The 19,516-nt window shown below is 41.6% G+C and overlaps 1 protein-coding gene and 1 long non-coding RNA gene across 2 annotated transcripts in view; one reads left to right on the top strand and one right to left on the bottom strand.

The window, feature by feature from the left end:
* ADAMTS5 (ADAM metallopeptidase with thrombospondin type 1 motif 5) overlaps nt 1-19,516 on the top strand; it is a 170,656-nt gene that overhangs the window by 46,190 nt on the left and 104,950 nt on the right. The window contains exon 2 of the mRNA XM_089659527.1: nt 8,158-8,290. Within this exon, the coding sequence (XP_089515653.1) occupies nt 8,158-8,290 (133 nt within the window). The remainder of the gene's footprint in view (nt 1-8,157; nt 8,291-19,516) is intronic.
* On the bottom strand, nt 642-14,140 carry LOC149439056 (uncharacterized). Its single transcript, XR_016307870.1, has 3 exons — nt 14,016-14,140; nt 1,115-1,196; nt 642-993 (listed from the first exon to the last, which is right to left on the bottom strand). It is a non-coding gene; the product is annotated as an uncharacterized LOC149439056 (long non-coding RNA).

Genomic DNA, 19,516 nt, shown 5'->3' on the forward strand with positions numbered 1-19,516 from the left:
CTTGGGAGGCAAGAAAGACAGCTACACACCCTAACCAGGCAGATTTTGGAAGGTGAGACAGTTCAAGTAGGTTCTTCTGAATGCTTATACCTTCTCCAGCATGCACTACTCCATTAAACCCCCTAGTAGTATGGCAGGGAAATATATATATTCATACCTCTAGCTATCAAATCTTGGTACTCTATTACCAGAGACACTCCCCAACAGCAAGCAAAAACAAACATTAACCAGAGCTTATGGGACAACCGACAGTAAGAAGAATTATCGATTCAGCTCAGGCTGGCTACAGTCTTCTATGAGACATTTCTGCTTAGGGCAGAGTGACTACACTTAGTAGATTATATGAAACTGCAGCAAGTCTTCAGAGAGGCAGCAGTTAGTGGGATGGTACTGAGAACAACACAAAATGTAGACCTGGAGAACAAAAATGGATAAAGGGGCTCAGTGACTATGGGTAGGAATGAGAAAGATTAAGATGTGAGGTTGAGGTGTTAAAGTCTCATCTGACTAATGAACACAGACAAGGGACAGCACTGCAACCCTGAAAGTCAGATCCCGTGTGGTGAATCCTCACATCGGTGCTCCACTTGTAGCCTCTGTAAGCCTCTCCAATACCACAATCAAAAGAGCCTGCACCTGGATGCAGTGCAGTAAAACAGCTTTATTTTAGATCAAGCAGTACAAGGGAAATAAAATCCAGCACAAAAAACCGTTGACGCTTTTGATCCCCCATGTGCCTTACTCATAACATCTGACTAGTGGCTGAAGGTCATATGCTTAGGAAGGAGCCCCAAGGGTAGGTCCCGCGAGAATGCTGGGAGCTCAGTAAAGTTCTTGAGGTGATGGAACTTTCCTCATAGAAATGCAGTTTTTAATTTTTTACTTGCGTACTTTTAGTAGTGGCGGGTGTCCTTATCTTTTTTGTCATAGTGGTTCCTCTACTCACTGCTGTGCCACATTGTGTTGTGCTGTTTACCTTCAGCTTGGCTGTATCTATGTAAAGGTAGACAATTACTGAAAATAAGGATTCACTGAAAGAAAAAATGGAACCGCCACCACAATTCATCAGAATTTACATGAAATGCCTGCATTGTGTTCAACTATGGTCTCATACCTTTAAATACCTTTCCTTCTGTGATTCATCAGTGATTACTGTCTACGGTGGTTTCCAAAGAGGTTCGTAAACTGGAACTGAGCTAAAGGAAGCACAAACCACAAACATTACTATTTCTTCCTAAAAAGTCCTTCATTCTGTAAGCAGCTGAGAACATTTGTCTGGTTATAATAATATCCTCACCCAAATTCACCTTTCAGTCTTGCATACTTTTCCTCTTCCCCTATCAGATTATTATTTTAGGTTTAGCTCAGGTCTCTAGTAAGAAATCAAAAGAAGCGTGGCCTAGATTGATCAAACGGATGGAACAAAATTCTGTTCAGGAATGCTCATCCGGATTTATACTGAAATGAAAATATCTTCTCAGGTTCCATAGCAAACCGACATCAGCTGCTGATGACCCTGAGAAGATGGTATAGCCACCCTCTATATAATTGCTTCTCAAAAAGAGAATCTGGTTACAAGAAAGGGTCACTCAAGGGAATATTCCTATAGAATTTAGCGATTTTAAGTATCTCTTCCATACAGACGTTACCTTTGAAAAAACAGAAATGAGTTGTATACTTCAAGTGATCAATGGCAAAGTGACATTTCAGTTCTGGGCAATCTCTAATGAACCAAATAACCTAGTGACTCTTAGTTTATTGGGACTGTAGATGTGAGATTTCCTTATGATATTCCCTCTTCCACACTGTTGACTTTCCCACTGCAAACCCTCTGATTTGTCCCATTTATTATGATACAGAAAATGCCACTCCTGATCTTCTCTGCCCTTCTGATTTAAAGCGGTTGTAAACCTTAGACATGAAATATGAACAAAGCATATCCCTCTATAGTGTGATTACTGTGTCATTTATGTCCTCTGCCAGTCACTTTTGATGAGTTTTACTGACACCAAGAGAAAAAAAAATGGTGACGGGAGGGCCTGTGCTTGACAGCCTGAACACTGCTCCGGTGTGCTCTGTGAAGGGAGGGGGTGTCCCTTCAATCCAATCAGCTCTCAGAGCTCTCCTCACTGTTGTAACTTCAGCTCCCCACCCCTGCTTTTCAGAGCTGAGAGATCTTGTGTAAGTTCTGCACTTTGAATGGATATAGGGCAAAGTAGCGGTAGATAAACAAGTACAACTTCCATAGGATGATTTGTTTCATCTCTGTGTATCACCTAAGGCCAGTCACTTAATTGGGTATATGTAAGGGTTTACAACCACTTTAAAGCTCAACACCAGCAAAGTTGCAGAGTGCTCATTTATTTACAGTGCTGAGATGCAGGCACTCCCACATCTCCGTAGGTCCTGGACACACCAGGTCACAAACATTCTTCGGCTTTCCTCCCACAGGAGCCCAGAAAGACCACAACTGGTAAAGCAAAGTAGAGATAGCTGGAGAAGTAATCAGCAGGCAGGCGAGAGGTCCTCCACTGTCAGAACCAGAGTGCGGGCAGCAGGGTAGGAGCCTAATAGTACCCAAACTGTACAAAAAAGTGATAACCACTCACACCTATAACTAGCCTTTGTAGTAAGGTGCACAAAGAAGGGCAACACACATCACAAACAAACAAAAGATTTCCCAGCACACTTACTAGCCAGCCTGCAAAATAACCAAATTGACCCTGTCTAAGAATTCACATTAAAAACAGAGGGTTTTGTTTGCACACATTTGCAAGCATATGCGTAAACCGCAGTGCCAATGTCAAGGCTCCTCTGCAGGGGCGGACTGACAACTCATGGGGCCCCCGGGCAATAGGGGATCATGGGGCCCCGGTGTCCTTGCCCAAATTAAAAAAAGCCTAGGAAAAAGTTACCAGGGGCATCTCATGGGGCCCCTGCTGACATCAGGCCCTTGGGCAGTGCCCGAGTGTCCAAATGGTCAGTCCGCCCCTGCTCCTCTGTATACTGTGGTATATAACTCTATACATTTCAGAGTCTCCCAACGTAGAGCACATATAGTAATGGATAGATTGAGGGAAAGTGTGCCTGCTGGAAGCCAACCCCTCCTTAAAAACTGAGAGATGCATGGGACTCCCAGCAATAGCACAATGCAGCTGAAGGCATCCAGTGCATCCCTGCATCCAATTCAACCAACTGTATGAAAAAGTGGCAACCACCAAAACTTATAACTAGCCTTTGCAGTAAGGTGCACATGGAAGGGAAATGTACATCAGAAACAAACAAAAGATTTCTCAGCACACTTAGGAACCTTGACATGAGCACTGTGGCTTACACATATATATGCAAATGTGTGCAAACGAAACCCTCTGTTTTGAATGCAAATTGTTAGACAGGGTCAGTTTGGTTATTTTGCAGGCTGGCTGTGTAATAGTACTTTCTCTGGAGGTCCAAGCTCGGGCGGGGAACACCTTGCCTATTGCTAGCAGAGTACTGCCATTACAATGGGATGCCTGTTTGCCCTTGTATCCCTCCAGCTGTTTGCCTGTGTGACCAGGGCTACCCTATAATTACTGTGAATGATGCTTTCTATGAGGACAATCTCAAGTAGCTGTGATCTGACATGTTTTACTTAACCACTTCAAGTCCGGACACTTTCACCCCCTTCCAGTCCAGGCCAATTTTCAGCTTTCAGTGCTGTCACACTTTGAATGACAATTGTGCGGTCATGCAACACTGTACCCATATGAATTATTTAGCATTTTTTTTAGATTGATAAACTTTATTTTGGTGGTATGTGTTCACCACTGGGATTTTTATTTTTTTTCCAAATAAATGAAAAAGACCAAAAATTTTGAAAAAAAAAGTGTTTTTCTTATAAAATTTTGCAAATAAATAATCTTTCTTCATAAATCTTAGCCAAAATGTATTCATCTATCTTTTTAGTAAAAAAAAAATATATGTAATAACCCAAATTAGTTTATAACCAAAAATTATAATTTTTCAAAAAAAGGTTTTACATTTTAAATTTTTTTTATATTATTATTTATGTTTTTTTTAACATACTGTCACCCTAGCAGTACAGTGTCACCATAGTGACTCTGTACTACTTGTAGGGGGTGATGAAGATTTGTTTTTCTTTTTTTACACTTATTGCTTTTACACCCATAAAGGCTGTAAAAGCAATCATTTCTCCTTCTCTCTGGCTGCATTCCTGCAGCCACTGAGAAATACTGTGTGAGCTGTGATTGGTCACAGCTTGTCACATGGTACAAGGCTGTTGTGAATAGCCTTGTACCATGTGACCTCTGTGATCATTCACAATTTCACACGTAGTAAGCAATGATGTCAGAAGTGATATCTTGTTTACTACTATTTATGTGATCACTGATTGGCCAATCAGTGATCACATGATCGGGACCTCAAACAGGAGGTCCTGTACAGCGATCTGTGTTACACCGATTGCAGTGCCGCACGCTCTCAGGGAGTGCACATAGGCAATGGATGCGGGGGAATGTTTAGAAATGTCCACCCGCATCAGCAGCACTCCCATCCAGCCGTTTATCGGCGTGGGCCGGACAGGAAGAGGTTACAGTGATACTAAACCCAGGACCCTGCATTCTCTCTATCTGGTCTCCCACAGTACACAGAACATGGAAATGCAATTATTTTAGTAAATATAAACAGCTATATACCTTTTTTCATCAGCAGTTAGTGCAGTCTTGTGACTTCTATCAGTATCCAGCAGAGCACTGGTTAAAGGTTGTAGGAGGCATTTTCATTCTGCTCTAGGAGGATGCAGAACCTCTGTCTGGACAGTGCTGATTGGCCCTGTGCTGATCACATTCACTCTTCCAAGAAAACAGAACCTCTGTAGCAATACACCCTAAACTGAGCATGTGCATGTGGCTATGGGTTTAGTCTGTTTTATCAAGAGATTCTTATCAAGAGATAAGGTTGTGGACATTTGAACAAGAGGAGGAGCAGAAATGAAAGGATCAAGATGTCCTTTTTACACAATGCAGAGGATTAACCCCTTAGGTTCCACAGTGAGTATAACAAGCACGCTTTACTGCATATACAGACTGATTTTACTGTTGTGGGTTTAGTAATAGTGATCCTCATCTTCACTCTCTGATGTTAAAGAGACCATGCAATGCAGATACATGTTACCCTGACTTACCCACAGAGACATTGCTGTGAAGAGTCCATGTCTATGCAGATTCCATAATCTGTTCTGTATTCTGTAGTGTATGCATGCTCTTTGCCATCCCGAACCTATTTTGTATTATTGATTCTATCTTTTCTCTTTTAAGTTTGATATAGATTGGGGATAAAGACTGACCACTTTTTCCCATTTGAGGGATTACTTCTAACTTATTATCTGCTAGTTGATCAGAACAGGGAGTGAAGAGATGAATAGACAGAAAAAAAGTTATTTTTTTGCCTATTATAATAGGTTTAGAAAATTGGGGTTTATTGCCGTTTCTCTCCCCATGAAGGAGATTTTCCTTTGCTTCCTTTCCAGAAGGCAGGTGTCAGACAGGACAGGAAGTGAGGGGGAATATCCTCAATGGGGACAGGTTCTAACACTTCCCTGCTCTCTCCAAAATGTTAAAAAAAGTTTTTACTGTAGTTTCAGTACTTTGCGTCATTGACCTGGAACAGGTTTGTGCATGCTTTTTTTTGTCAGTTATTCGGAACGTATTGAACAATGGGTCATTTTAACAGCCAGGGAAGTAGCATTTTCAGAGGGTCAGGAAAGGCAGCTCCCAAGAGGTTTATATTACACCCCAATTCTCATTTCCTTTAACTGGCGCATTGGAAAGGAATGCATGTGAAAAAGATTCCACTCTCCTGACTGGCCCATGTGAGATCAGAGTAAGAAGTGGGCTGAGACGTTGCTCCCCTGAAAACCACACCGCTGTTGCGTTTCGCCCTGCCAAACAATGGGAGGGGCAAAACACATCAGAGGGCATGGTTTGTGGATGAGCGACGGCTGAGGCCGTATTTTACTCTCATCTCACGTGGGTCGGAGAGGAGGGCGGCGTCCTTTTCACTTAAATGTCTGACACTTTTGGATGAATCTGCCTGGACTCCGTAACCCCTTCTCCTGGAGAACATAAGGAAAGTATCTTTCGTCCTGCTTAGAGCGGCACTCCAAGTTTCTCTTTATGTCATATTGGAAATTAATGGACATGTCCACTGCATTGTGTGCAGCGGCTAGTTGTTGCCGCAACACACAAGCAAGATAGAATTTGCAGAAAACATATGGAGCGTTTGTTTGTTAAAGAATGTGTCATCTGTAATACTGGGAAACGTGCAGTTTTCATTAAAATAATACCTGGTAATCCCACATGATTGGTCTTTGTTAAGCAGTTCCTGTTAAGGTGACAATTCTCTGTTCTGGTCTCCAAATTGTTATCCTGTGTTGTCACCTTTTATACTAATGGAGACTACAAGCAGCCATTCTGATGCACATTGCACAGGCACTGTCCACTGTTGTCACCATCAGGAAACCCACCCTGAGAAATGATGGCCAGCAGTTGCTGGAGTTCATGTCTTTTAACAACAAGGCTATCAGAAATCAAAGGTTCTGTTACAAAGGATGAAATAAAAGGTAAAAACAGTATTAAAAAACAGCAGTTGTTTATGATACACAGGTAGGAAATATTCATAAGGGCATACATCTACTTTACTTGCACACAGCTGAAGCACATATAAACCCCAGCTGAATGACATTTAGTTTGTTAAAACATTATTATGAATAGACATACAGCTCTTCAAACAGCAAAGCTCTGATAACTGCTGATTTGGGTGCTCTAGCTTTGACGAAGTAGGGGCTATGTTGGACCTCTGCAGAGAGACCACTGCTTCCATACAGAGAGAAAGGCTTGGCTCATACCAATGCAGTTTGCGCTTTGTCCATTTTGCAGTGCTTTGTGTGTTGCATTTTGCAATTTTGCCGCTTTTGTGTTTTTGGGGGCCAGCTTGTTGCTGGGCAGATTAAAAATGCAAACCGCATCAAAAACGATTAAAAAACGCATAAAAAACAAACTACATGCATTTACTGCAGCGTCTCTATTGAAGTCTATTGAACCAAAAATGCAATGGTTTGCGTTTAAACAAAGTCCATGACTCCAGAAAAGCATAGATGTGAACTTGTCCCATAGGAAGCCATGTTGAATGGTTTCAACTGGATCAACTGTGGGTATAGCATTATAACTTGTTTTCTTGGTTTTTTTTTTTATGGTTGAACTGGGTGGACTTTTGTCTTTTTTCAGCCAGACTAACTATGTACCTATATAAATGGCCTTGACAGCCCGGTCACATTGGGTGCGACTTGGCATGCGATTTGCATGCCATGTGACTTGCAATTCGTATGCCAAGTTGCACCCTATTGTCCCCTATTAGAGCGGTCATATCGGTGCGGCTCAGACATGGTCGGAGCAGCACCAATTTCTAGAGCAGTGCATGCATTACTTTTGGTACGATTTGCATTGACATCTGTTTCAGATGTCTTGCAAATCGCACCTGAAATCGGTAAGTGACCCAACTTTGAAATCATACCACTTCACTGTAAGTCACACAATTTCAAAATCAGGCTTGATGTGACTGGGGGGTAAGTGTGTTTCTGCAAAAAGCACAAAAAATCTCATTGGTGTGGACCAGGCCAAAGGGTCCTTATCTGCACTATGCTGGTCAGGGACAGGCTTTTCTAATCAGGCTGTGGCTGTTAAGACTTGAATCTGGAATGTATTTTAGCTTACACTGAAAATACTGTAAAATTGTAGAAGGAAACATTACACACAAAAATGGATAAAAGGCAAAACAAAAACTCCAGACTTTTTATTTTTTATAAATAATCACAGACATCCAAGTTGTGTCTAATGAAATGGTCATCAAAGTTCACTGGGTGTTACTTTTCACTGAGCTCCATTCATAATAACGAGGAAATCTGAACTTTAGTTGGCAAGGAAGTGTTTTCCCATAGACAGGTGATGTGTGTAATCCCCGGCTCTCTTGCCAGCCTGGCATCCAACAGCCAGCAGATTCCTCTGTGCAAGTGGCTGACAGCATGTTCCCCCCCTCGTCAGTGTACGAACACAACATCTGCCTGACTTCTTTTTTCCCCTTTTTTTTTTCTCTCCCGGCCAGGATTTATGTGGGCACCATTCATGTGATACCCTGGGAATGGCAGACGTGGGGACCGTATGCTCGCCGGAGCGCAGCTGTGCGGTAATTGAAGATGACGGCCTCCATGCAGCTTTCACCGTCGCTCATGAAATTGGTATGTAGTGCTGTTTCTGTTCTCCGGCCAAATCAAACACTTTAAACAGCTGCATTAGTAACCCAAATACCCGTCAATGAAATCCAGGCCTCCATGTTACTGCTGTTAAAGGGAGGATTAACCTATACACCTGGGGTTATTTAGAACACAATTTCATGTCATCGGCTGGATGCGCACAATGGCTTTATGGCATGCAGAGAAAATGGAGATAGGCTGTTATGTATGAATATGTTTTATATTGAATGGCTGCTAAAAACACTTCATCATTTAATAAATGGGTTTATGGAAAAGAGATTTAATAACATTTGTGCATAAATGTATAATCATTGTATTATCAGAACAAAAGACATTTAAAGAGAACCAGTCACAACTAGGCCTATTTAAAAAGTATTTTACTCAAAAAATATAATAAATAGCAGCTTACCGGTCGATGTGACGTTTGCATTAGTTTTATTTTTTCAGGAGTTTTACCTTTATTTTACCAGTAACACTTGCTGTCCTAGTGTGACAACACTCACCCACAGTATTATGTTGGAGGAGTCGTGTTGTTACCCAAGGAAAGGATGTGTGTAAGAACAACAGAACACCCCCTACGGTCCCTATCTTCATAATATGGGGGGGGCGGGGGTAAGGTGGGGAATCTCTTGGTCCAACAATGACAGTCAACTTCAGGCCAAACCGAAGCTCAATCTTACTGTCTATGTGATCATTGGCATTCAGATAGAAAGTGATGGTAAATCTGAAATTTTACAGTTGTCACCAGAACATGGGAAATATTTTCTAGTGGGGACACCTGTTCTAAGAGCAATACTGTTGTGTCGCTGAGGCAGAAAATATCCCCAACAAAACACAGATAGTGAAAAAAAAATTACACTTTAATTATATAGGGGTATATATATATTAGAAATACCCTTTTTCTTATTTTTTTTGTGATCACATAGTCACATAATCTCTGTTTTCTACTGGGGGGCTTTGAAAGGTTGGGGGGTGGAGGAGGAACATCTTCTGCACTGGGAAGGATGTGCTCTCATGTCTAGTTTGGTCAGTTTAAAATAGGAAAGCCGGGGAGGGGATTCTGGCAGGAATATCAGGGATTTCACACAAAGGAAGAAATACAACAAGCTACTTTTTGCACAGGTACATGCTATACAACAGGCACATATCAGAGATATGAAATGTTGGGTTAACATATTCTGTAAGCTGGTCATAATAGACTGGCTGAATTTCAAGTTGTCCAACATAAGGCTGGTCATACAATATACAATTTTCTGTCCAATTTCTGCACAATTTCCTTTAGATTTACCTTCAACTATGTAGAGCAATTGGATACAATAGAAAGTGTTGTTTAGGTTTGACCTCATATTATATGTTTTTTAGTAAATCTAAAGTAATATTCTCAAGAAAATTGTATAATGTATGGCCAGCCTAAGGCTCTGCTTCCTATTTTGCATAAATACCACAATGATTGTGCTATACTGTACCTTCTCATGATGCAAATGTATGGATCAGTTGACTCTTTAGAACAATTTGTACACTTTATATTGTATCAGCTTTTATGCACGGAGATCAAGTAATGGCATTGTCTTATCTACTAACTCTAATAGTTGATCTACAAATGTCTACATTTTATGTAATAACAACATTATTTAAGGGAACGTAAGTCAAATATAAAATCAGATAAAAAATGACTTCAAGGTAAATACTGAAAAAAATAACACAAAATCTGTGCTTCCCATAAGTACACTATACTTTCCCTTGAAATTATAATGTAGTATAGCTAGCTGTGTTATAAATGATTTACAGTATATAGGAGTAATAGAGGTTGCTGACGCACGTCTAACAAGGCTGAGGACCATGTTTCCCCAGATACCTTCAGAGGCCCTGTGAGCTTCAAATAGAATGTTATGGAGAAAGTTTGTTAAACAGCAAGAAAGTGCGTCAACTAGCTATGAGTAACATTATTGATGTTGCAGTGAGCGCCTGATCTGTCAGTCAAGGTTTTACGTGGCTTTACATTTACATATATGGGTTTCTATTGTCTCCATCAAAATAATTTGTGAAGTGGGATATAAAGTGAGTGGTGGTTGAGGAAGATGGAAGACTGAGCACTATATGCTATGTCTAAGGCTAGCCATGCACTTGCAGATTCATTTGATTCCCTCATCTATGCCAGACAGTGTGGATGAAGGAATCTGCATTGCCAGTTGTTGTATTTAGACAGCTGCAGCACCTGTGACTGTCTGAATAACCAAACCATTGGCAGAACTACCAGGGTTGCAAAGGTCGCACGTGCGACCGTGCCCTGGTGTTTCAGTACTGTGGAGGGGGACCCAGGCCTCCTCTCTCCCCCCTCCTTCTAGCTTTAAAATTTAAAGGAAAGGCACCAAGCATCATAATATCACCTCAAACCTGATGACCAGTGGAGCACTAATGCCCCCGCGGATCCAACCCAAGCTCAGCTGGTTGCTAATCGGCCAGGTCCAGAACTGCGCATGCTCAGTTCCGGAGCTAGCCGATTAGTAATCGGCTGATCTTGGCTCTGTCTTGGCTGGGTTGGACTGGGCTCTGGCCGCTGGTCAGCTGAATTTGAAAGCGACTGCAAGGAGGCGGCGCGGGGGAAGAGGAGGACTGAAAGATTTAAAAGAGGTCAGTGTGTGACATCTCTAGGTCAGTGAGTCACTCTATGGGGGGGTCACTGATGTAAGGGGGAGTGGAGACCCTAAGGTAAGGAGGGGGCACTGATATAAGGGTTTACCCTTATACCTGTGTGCTCCTTCCCATCATTTAACCCCTTTACCTTGGTGCTTTCACTCTGCAGACTAGTGTAAAGGGGAAATCTCATATAAGGGGGTCTCCGTTCACCAGAGCTCCCCCCCCCCCCCACACACACTTCCCAGCATTCCCCCATAAATCAGGGTCAGCAGAGTTCATACTTACAATGCAAGGGGAAACTTTGCGAACTCTGAGGTAAAGAAGAACTTTGCGAACTCTGATATAAGGGGGGCTCTGGAGACCACAGAAACTCTTACATCACAGTTCCCCTTTACACTGGAGCCTGCTGCATTCCCCTTTACATCAGGATCCTCATGTTCCCTTTTACATCAGAGTCTGCAGAGTTCCCCTTTACATCAGGGTCCGCAGAGTTCCCCTTTACATCAGGGTCCGCAGAGTTCCCCTTTACATCAGGGTCCGCAGATTCTCTCCATGCATTGTAAAGGGAAACCCTCGGACTCTGTATAGTATGTAAAACGTTAAAAATCAGTTTATGATTTATGGGCGGGACCTGCTGATCGAATGACAGTACAGAGCCCTGTGTTTACTAACATGGAGCAGTGATGTGGCAGGGAGAAATCACAACAAGATCTATTAGTAAAATCAGCACACACTGCACATTGTTAACCCTTTAATTGCCCATAGGTGTTAACCCCTTCCCAGCCAGTGTCATCCGTACAGTGACAGTGTATAGTATTATCACTAATCACTGTTTTAGTGTCACTGGAGATGTCAGTGTCAGTTGCTCAGTTCCCACCCAGTCAGATTGCTTGCCGCACTCTCACAGTCCCACTATAAATAATTGATCACCAGCATTAGTAGTATAAAAAAAATCCAGTATATATACCATAGTTTGTAAATGCTACAACTTTCATGAAAACCAATCATTATACAATTATTGAGATTGTTTTTACCAAAGACATGTAGCAGAATACAATTTGGGCTAAATTTATTGATGTTTTAAATTTTTTATTGGATATGTTTTATACCTGAAAGTGATAAATATTGGGTATTTTAAAAAAAATGTGTTCATATTTTTGTTTATATAATTAAACATAGAAAACCCAGTGGTGATCAAATACCACCAAAAGAAATCTTAATTTGTGTGAAATAAAAGATATAAAATGTAATTTGAGTACAGTATTGCATGACCACGCTATTGCATGTTAAAGAGCGCAGTGCTGAATAGCAAAAAATAGCCTGGTCATGAAGGGGGTAAAACTTTGCAGAACTTAAGTAGTTAAATAATTTATTTCTGCTTTTTATTTCTGCCTGGAGTTCAGCTTTAAAGAGTTAGCTCACTTTTTCAGAAAAAATTAAAAGGTGAAATAACATCCTACACTAGCGGATGTCAACTTATGAACTAAAGGGGGCCTCAAATGTGGCCCCTGACATCACCAAAGGGCAGCATATAATGTTCAATATAAGCATGCAATGCTTGAGAGGACTGTCAAAGACCCTAATAGGGTCACAGCGTGTGGGCATGCTACATTGGCTGGGGATATGATGAAGAAGACAATATAAAACAGGGAACATATTACCTGAGCCTAGAACAGATCACTGCTCTTACCCTAATCAGAGTTCCCACTATAGATTACTGAGGTGTGAATACTGCATGTCATATACGAAAGGGCCACAGGTTGGGCATCAAGGCCCTACACCCCCCCTTCCGACCTCCCCAATCCCCACTTTACCAATCAATGGCCATGCAGCCGGTGTAGAAGTCCCAGGATTTGAAATGCCCACTTTTCTCTCTTTTCTTTCTCCAGTGCTTCCTGGATGGATCAGAATGATTTTTTTGTGCCGCCAATGGCCAATAAGAATCACTCTGATTCTTCCAGGAAACCCTGCAGATTGAAAAGGGAGTAGAGCGAGGATTTTAACTCCCCAGACCGCTACACTAACTGCTCATCACGCAGGGCCAAAACAAGGGGGGAGGCAGGAGGGACGACTTCCCTGGGTGCAATGGTCTACTGCAGGGGCGGACTGACAACTCATGGGGCCCCTGGGCAATAGGGGATCATGGGGCCCCTGTGTCCTTGGCCAAACTCAAAAAAGCCTATGAAAAAGGTACCAGGGGCATCTCATGGGGCCTCCTACTGACCCCGGGCCCTCGGGTAGGGCCCGAGTTTCCAAATGGTCAGTCTGCCCCTGCATCTCAGTGTCTATCAGTGCCTCCTCATCAGTGCAGTCTATTAGTACCTATCAGTGCCCATCATTGCCGCCTATTAGTGCCCATCAGTGATGCCTGTCAGTGCCTACTCATCAGTGTTACCTATCAATGCCACCTATCAGTGCAGCCTCATCAGCGCACATTAGCAAAGGAGAAAAATTACTTACTTAAACATTTTTATAACAGAAACTAAGAAAAACTTTTTTTTTCCCAAAAAAATATTTGGTCTTTGAGTATGTGGTAAGATACCGCTCAGCTACTAAAATACAACATGAGTTATATTATCCCCGGGCCCTCGGGCAGTGCCCAAGTTTTCAAATGGTCAGTCCGCCCCTGGTCTACTGTAGGTATGGGGCTGACTTCCTTCTGTTACAAGGTTGGACACTTTGGCATCTTTGCCCTGGGTGCTGGTTGGTGGAGTTAAGTACAGCAGGATCAAGGTAAAGGGGGAGGGTGTACCATGTTAGTCAACTTTTAAGTTTTTTCTGAAAAGGTGAACTTATACATTGACTAAATGGAAACATTTCACCAAGGGAACCTCAACAACCAGCCTTTGACTTTGCTGATCCTTTTCGTTTTCCACAATTCTGCTTTGGCCATATTTCTGCTTTATGTCTGCCTGCTCAGAAACAATACAAAGTCTAGGTGATCCTGCTATCTCAGCAGTCAAGATGCAAAACTCACAGCCTAATATATACATTATGGGACAAGTTTATGAGATACAGTCATTAAAATCTGCTACATCAGGCATGTAAAAACATGAAATACATCGATCATTACCTTCTGGTAGAGGTTACAATAATAATTCACTGTGTACTCCCTGAAAGTATATGCTAGAGATGAAAGAGTTCATTTTTCTGTGAAAGTGGAAAATCCTTTTAAAGGGCAGCGAGTGCCACATAAACACATCAGGCTGCTCTGGGAGGACAACGCATGTATGGGCCTTGACGTTATCTGTTACAAATGAATTATTTGTTTTACTGAACTTTGATCGGCCATTAAAACTTTACTTTTCAAAGTGCTCGTCATCCAACCAAGAGCAAACAAAAAAAATTGCAAAAAAAAGAAAATATTATTCTGTGTTCTTGGCAGGAAAAAAACAACACAAAAGGAAACTGATTTTAAAACTGCCAACTTGAAAACGACTTACAAGTATTTGCCAAATCAAAATAAAGTCTGTTTTGGAGTCTCGGTTTAGTAGTTCAAACAGCAGCAGAAGAGAATAATGTCTTGTGAAATTCTTTATTTAGAACAGAATAATAGTTTGACTTCCCAAGTAATTTGCAACTGTTTATATGGATTATGTCTCTAAGGCTCAGTTCACACTACTGCAACCTGAAAGTTGTGCGATTTACAGTGCAACTTTGCCAGGTGACTTCCTGCAATTTGCCAGCTTCTAGATGCGGCTCGAGTACAAGTTTGATGCGACTTAATGCGTGACTTTGCCTAGGTAAACTTCCTGTAACGTTGGATCCAAATCACACCAATATAGATGAAGATCCAACTTGGAGGTGACTTCTATTAAAGTTTATGGGCACAAGTCGGATAGAAGTCGCCTTGAAGTAGTACAGGAACCTTTTTTAAAATCAGAGCAACTTCAGCAGTGCTAATTAAGACAGCTTACATTGACTAGCATGGGATTTCACATGTCATGCGACTTGGGGTCTCAAGTCGGATCCCAAGTCGCGGCAGTGTGAACGGAGCCTAATGGTAACAGTGTTGATCTTTAGGAAAAGGATAGAGTGACCATAGGGGCCCAGCCCGGGAAGGTGGTATGGTAGTTCTCTCCAATGAAAACTAGTGAAAATCCTAAAGCTGACCATACATGGATAGATTTTCGTTCAAACATTCAAAGAAATATCAATCATAATAGAGTCCGCTAATTTTGTTTGAAAGCCCTTAAAATTTCTTCCAAACAAGCGCTTTGAATGGAATCACAGACCTGTTAAACAGGTTTCATTACAATATGTATGATCCTTCTCGAATGAAAACCACATTTACAGTTAGAATTTTTTTTGTTTGAGAAAGATTTTCCATTCTGTTCCTTCAAATTTTCTCATCACTACAGCCAAAAACGAGTGTTGATTCAACCCCAGTAACCATTAGAAAATCAGATGAATGCCTCAAAAATAAGATTATGAATTAAATTCTCTTTGTATATGGCCAGCTTAAAGCCCAACTCCAGGAATATTGAAAATTCACCCTTACAGTGAAACCCTCAAGTCTAGGGGCAGAAAAGCTAAGGAAAAAATACCTACCCTACCGATCACTCCAGGGCTGCCACTGGACCCCGCATCTGTTCTGTAGATTGTGACTGGCTCTGGTCAAACTCAGCCTCCTAAACATACAGTACAGGGTTAATGTCCCTGCATTGTACATGATGACACTGTGGGGTTTATTTACTAAAGCTGGAGAGTCCAAAATCAGACTTGATACAAGCTTTGGCAATGAAACCTGGAAGCTGATTGGTTTCTATGCAGAAGTGAGTCTGATTTTGCACTCTCCAGCTTTAGTAAATAAACCCCCGTGGGTCTGCCCATAGATCATAGCTTTGGGGAGAGGAGGAGAGTACTGGGGCTGGCTGGAGTGAGGAATCAGATAAGTGATCCAGCCTGTTCTGCAATCCCCTAGATCAGTGGTCGGCAAGCCGCGGCTCGCGAGTCACATGCGGCTCTTTACAAACTTTAATGCGGCTCTTCTGTGTGCCGGGCGCCCGCTCCCCTCCCTCCTCTCGGGCGGCCGCCCCAAAAGTCAGAACTCTGCAGCTAGCCCAGCAATGGGCAAACTACGGAGCGTGGCAAACATTGGCTGTCAGGATGTAGGCGGGGCAGCCAGGATGTAGGCGGGGCAGCGTGACGAACTCCTCTCCTCTCACAGTCCGCCCTGAAGACCGGAACGGCGCGGGAACACGGCGAGAGGAACGCGCGGAGCAAAGGTAAGTGAATTGACACAATATGGGGAATGAATTACTATAGAGGGGATGAATTACTATAGGGGACTTCAATTACTATATGGGGGATGAATTACTATATGGGGATGAATTACTATAGGGGGGATGAATTACTATAGGGGGGATGAATTACTATATGGGGGATGAATTACTATATGGGGGATGAATTACTATGGGGGATGAATTACTATGGGGGATGAATTACTATATGGGGGATGAATTACTATAGGGGACTTCAATTACTATATGGGGGATGAATTACTATGGGGGATGAATTACTATGGGGGATGAATTACTATATGGGGGATGAATTACTATGGGGGTGAATTACTATATGGGGGATGAATTACTATGGGGGATGAATTACTATATGGGGGATGTATTTTCAGTTTTAAAAATGTGGCTCTCAAAATAAATTGCAATCGTGGTTTTGGCGAGATTTGGCTCAGTTGAAAAAAATGGTTGCCCACCACTGCCCTAGATATACCAAGCAATTTACCCTTGTACTTTAAGACACCGCCTAGGTCATTTTCACATGGACAGTGTCTGTTTAGTCTGAGCAGGGGATCCCAGAGTGATCCCCTGCTGAGTTGGAACAAAATGGCACAGATGTCACACTTGTGACATCCATGTCTTCTCCAAATTTACCGCCACTGAAAAAATGGACAAATGTAATACCAATAGGTAGGCAGATGTAAGCCGACTTGTGTCTGCCTATATCTGTCTACCACCCATCACTAAAATCGGATCTGAATGAAAATTTGTTAGCTTGGTCCAGCATACCTCAGCATACCTGGAGGTGGACAGATGTAAGTGCCCATAAAGATGTATAACTTTCTGTTTTGAGCCAGGTAATCATGGGTCACAAAAGTGGACAGATGGATTGCCTGTATGAAAAGGGCCCAAGTGTCTCTAACATGTAAAATTCCCGTAATTCTAAATCACCCCTCTGCTCCTCTGTCTACCTTTTCTAGAACCAGTCTAGGGACAATTGTTTTTCTCCTAGACTCTTAACACTTAACTCTTACCTATCCGTTTAACACTGATCCTAAACTGGAAGATCACCCCAGAATTACCCTATGAACATTAAACAGCCATATCACACATGTACCTTGATAAACGCATAACACTGTGTTTGATATCTGTCTGCTCTCCAGGTGTAAAGCAATCCGCAATAGCAACTGCCACCATTTATAACTGACACTATGCAAATGATGGTGTCGCCCAGCTCCCCCAAAACTATCTACATCTTGTAACTGCAAAGCTTGACTGGTAAACAATACTCTTATGCCATGATGCTTTCAAAGACGTAGATGGGTCGGGCAGCACTATGAGTTGCATGGTGTTGCTTTCTTGTAAATGGCTGGCAGTTACCAGTGCTGATTGCTGGACAACTAGAAAACAGATGTCAAACATGGTGCTATGAATGTATCGAGGGACATACATTACATGGCTTTTTATTGCTCACAGAGTAATTCTATTGGGAACTACCACTTTAAGCTTTCTCAACCTTCACCCTAACACTTCACCTAGCCCCTACAATGAGCCTCACATACATAACCTAATCCCTAACATGACCCCTTATAGAGTGAACTCCAAGAAAACAACTAAATACACAACTGAAATACATATACAATAGATGTTTATCTTCCAAAGCTTTTGTAATTAAGTCCATCCAGTCCTGAGTTTTGCACAAGTGTGCCAGAAATTGCAGCCAGGTTGGTGACCTCATTTTACTGCAGTTTAGTAATACAAATTGGTCAACTTCTTGTTCCTAGTCCATGGTGGGCAATAAAGGAGCAGCTGCTTCATATATATATTTGCAAATGTAGGCAACAGAAACTTTTATTTTGATTAAAAAAATAGCTTCTTAGCACTTGCTCCCTGTATAGCATGCTTGTGCCCTGTTGCTAGTTATAAATTGTTTGAGCAGCTACTAGAAAAATCAGCCTTATACCTTCTACATCTGCTAGTTGTTACTTATCAACATAGTTCAGGTCTCTGCAGTTCACATCTGCCCTAAACAGGAAAGCTTAAGTAGAACATAGGGCATCCAGCCTGTGCCTTATCAGCAGGTTAGTCTGTTTATGTAAAGGATGCAGGATTCTTTGACTTTTTTCTGTTTATTCCTTGGAGTACTTCTGCAAATGTAGTGTAATTTAATTTAATTTGCTTATTCTGATACCACTGTTCAACAGGTAAAAAGTTTTGGGCATAAAATTAGCTAATCTTACATAATTATGGGGTGCTAAAAACGAAAATGACCCTAAAAAATGTTGATTGGCTCTAGTTTCCATGATATATTCACCCATCTAATGACGTAAGCCATTCAAAATTATGGTGCAACTTCAGCTGCATATTGCGCAATTGATACTGGTGACCAATAGAAAATTGCATGTATACTGAGATGATGCAATATTAGCCTTTAATTGCATCACTTCACTGCATAAAAGCTGCAGTATCTGTAGCTGATTGTAGTTCGACAGCGTCTTTACATTTCGTTTTATGCTTATATAGGCTACTCAGTAATGCCTCGAACTTGTGTGAATAAAGCAGATAATTTCTGCTATATCTGCGGTGAAATAACTTTTATCTCACAAAAAAGGAGGATAACAGGAATGATTAAGAAAGCCTACAACTTGTATTTTGGCTGCAAGATAGGAGACCAGGACAAGAGCTGGGCACCACATATATGCTGCAATTCTTGTGGGACGGCACTGGAGCAATGGTTGAATGGAAAAAAGGCATCTATGCCTTTCGCTGTGCCAATGATTTGGAGAGAGCCAACAGATCATGTTAGTAATTGTTACTTTTGTATGGTGCAAAAGTAACAATTATTTTCCAATTGTAAAAGGGCTAAATAAGAAGAAAAAGTTATCTGTGCACTATCCAAATATTCCATCGGCAATACGTCCAGTTCCTCATGGATAGGGGCTACCAATTCCTAAAGCACCAGAATCCTTCGTGGTTGAGTCAAGTGAGGAAGAACCTGAAGCGTGTAGTCACGTGCAGTTGTAAGAGATAGCCCTTTCCTCGAATACAAGAGAAAAGCCAAGAGAAGCAAAACCGACACAAACTGAAGACAAAACTAGTGAGAATCCTAAGTATTAAAATGATTCAACTTAGCTTATGGCTATAATTTTTCTTGGTAATCCTATGCAATATATTATGCCATTTAGGCTTTGTTATGTAGTCAATATCACTTGCTTTATATTTGTGGAAAGACATCTATCTATATAATTATTGTGCATTATGTAGTCATTACGCCTATAGTAGAAAACTTTCCTTTTACAGAAAAACTAGAGCCAATTGACACATTTTATTGTTATAT

Source organism: Staurois parvus, unplaced genomic scaffold (genome assembly GCF_062004578.1).
Source record: "Staurois parvus isolate SC_StPar_1 unplaced genomic scaffold, SC_StPar_1.0 ptg001162l, whole genome shotgun sequence".
NCBI lineage: Eukaryota > Metazoa > Chordata > Amphibia > Anura > Ranidae > Staurois > Staurois parvus.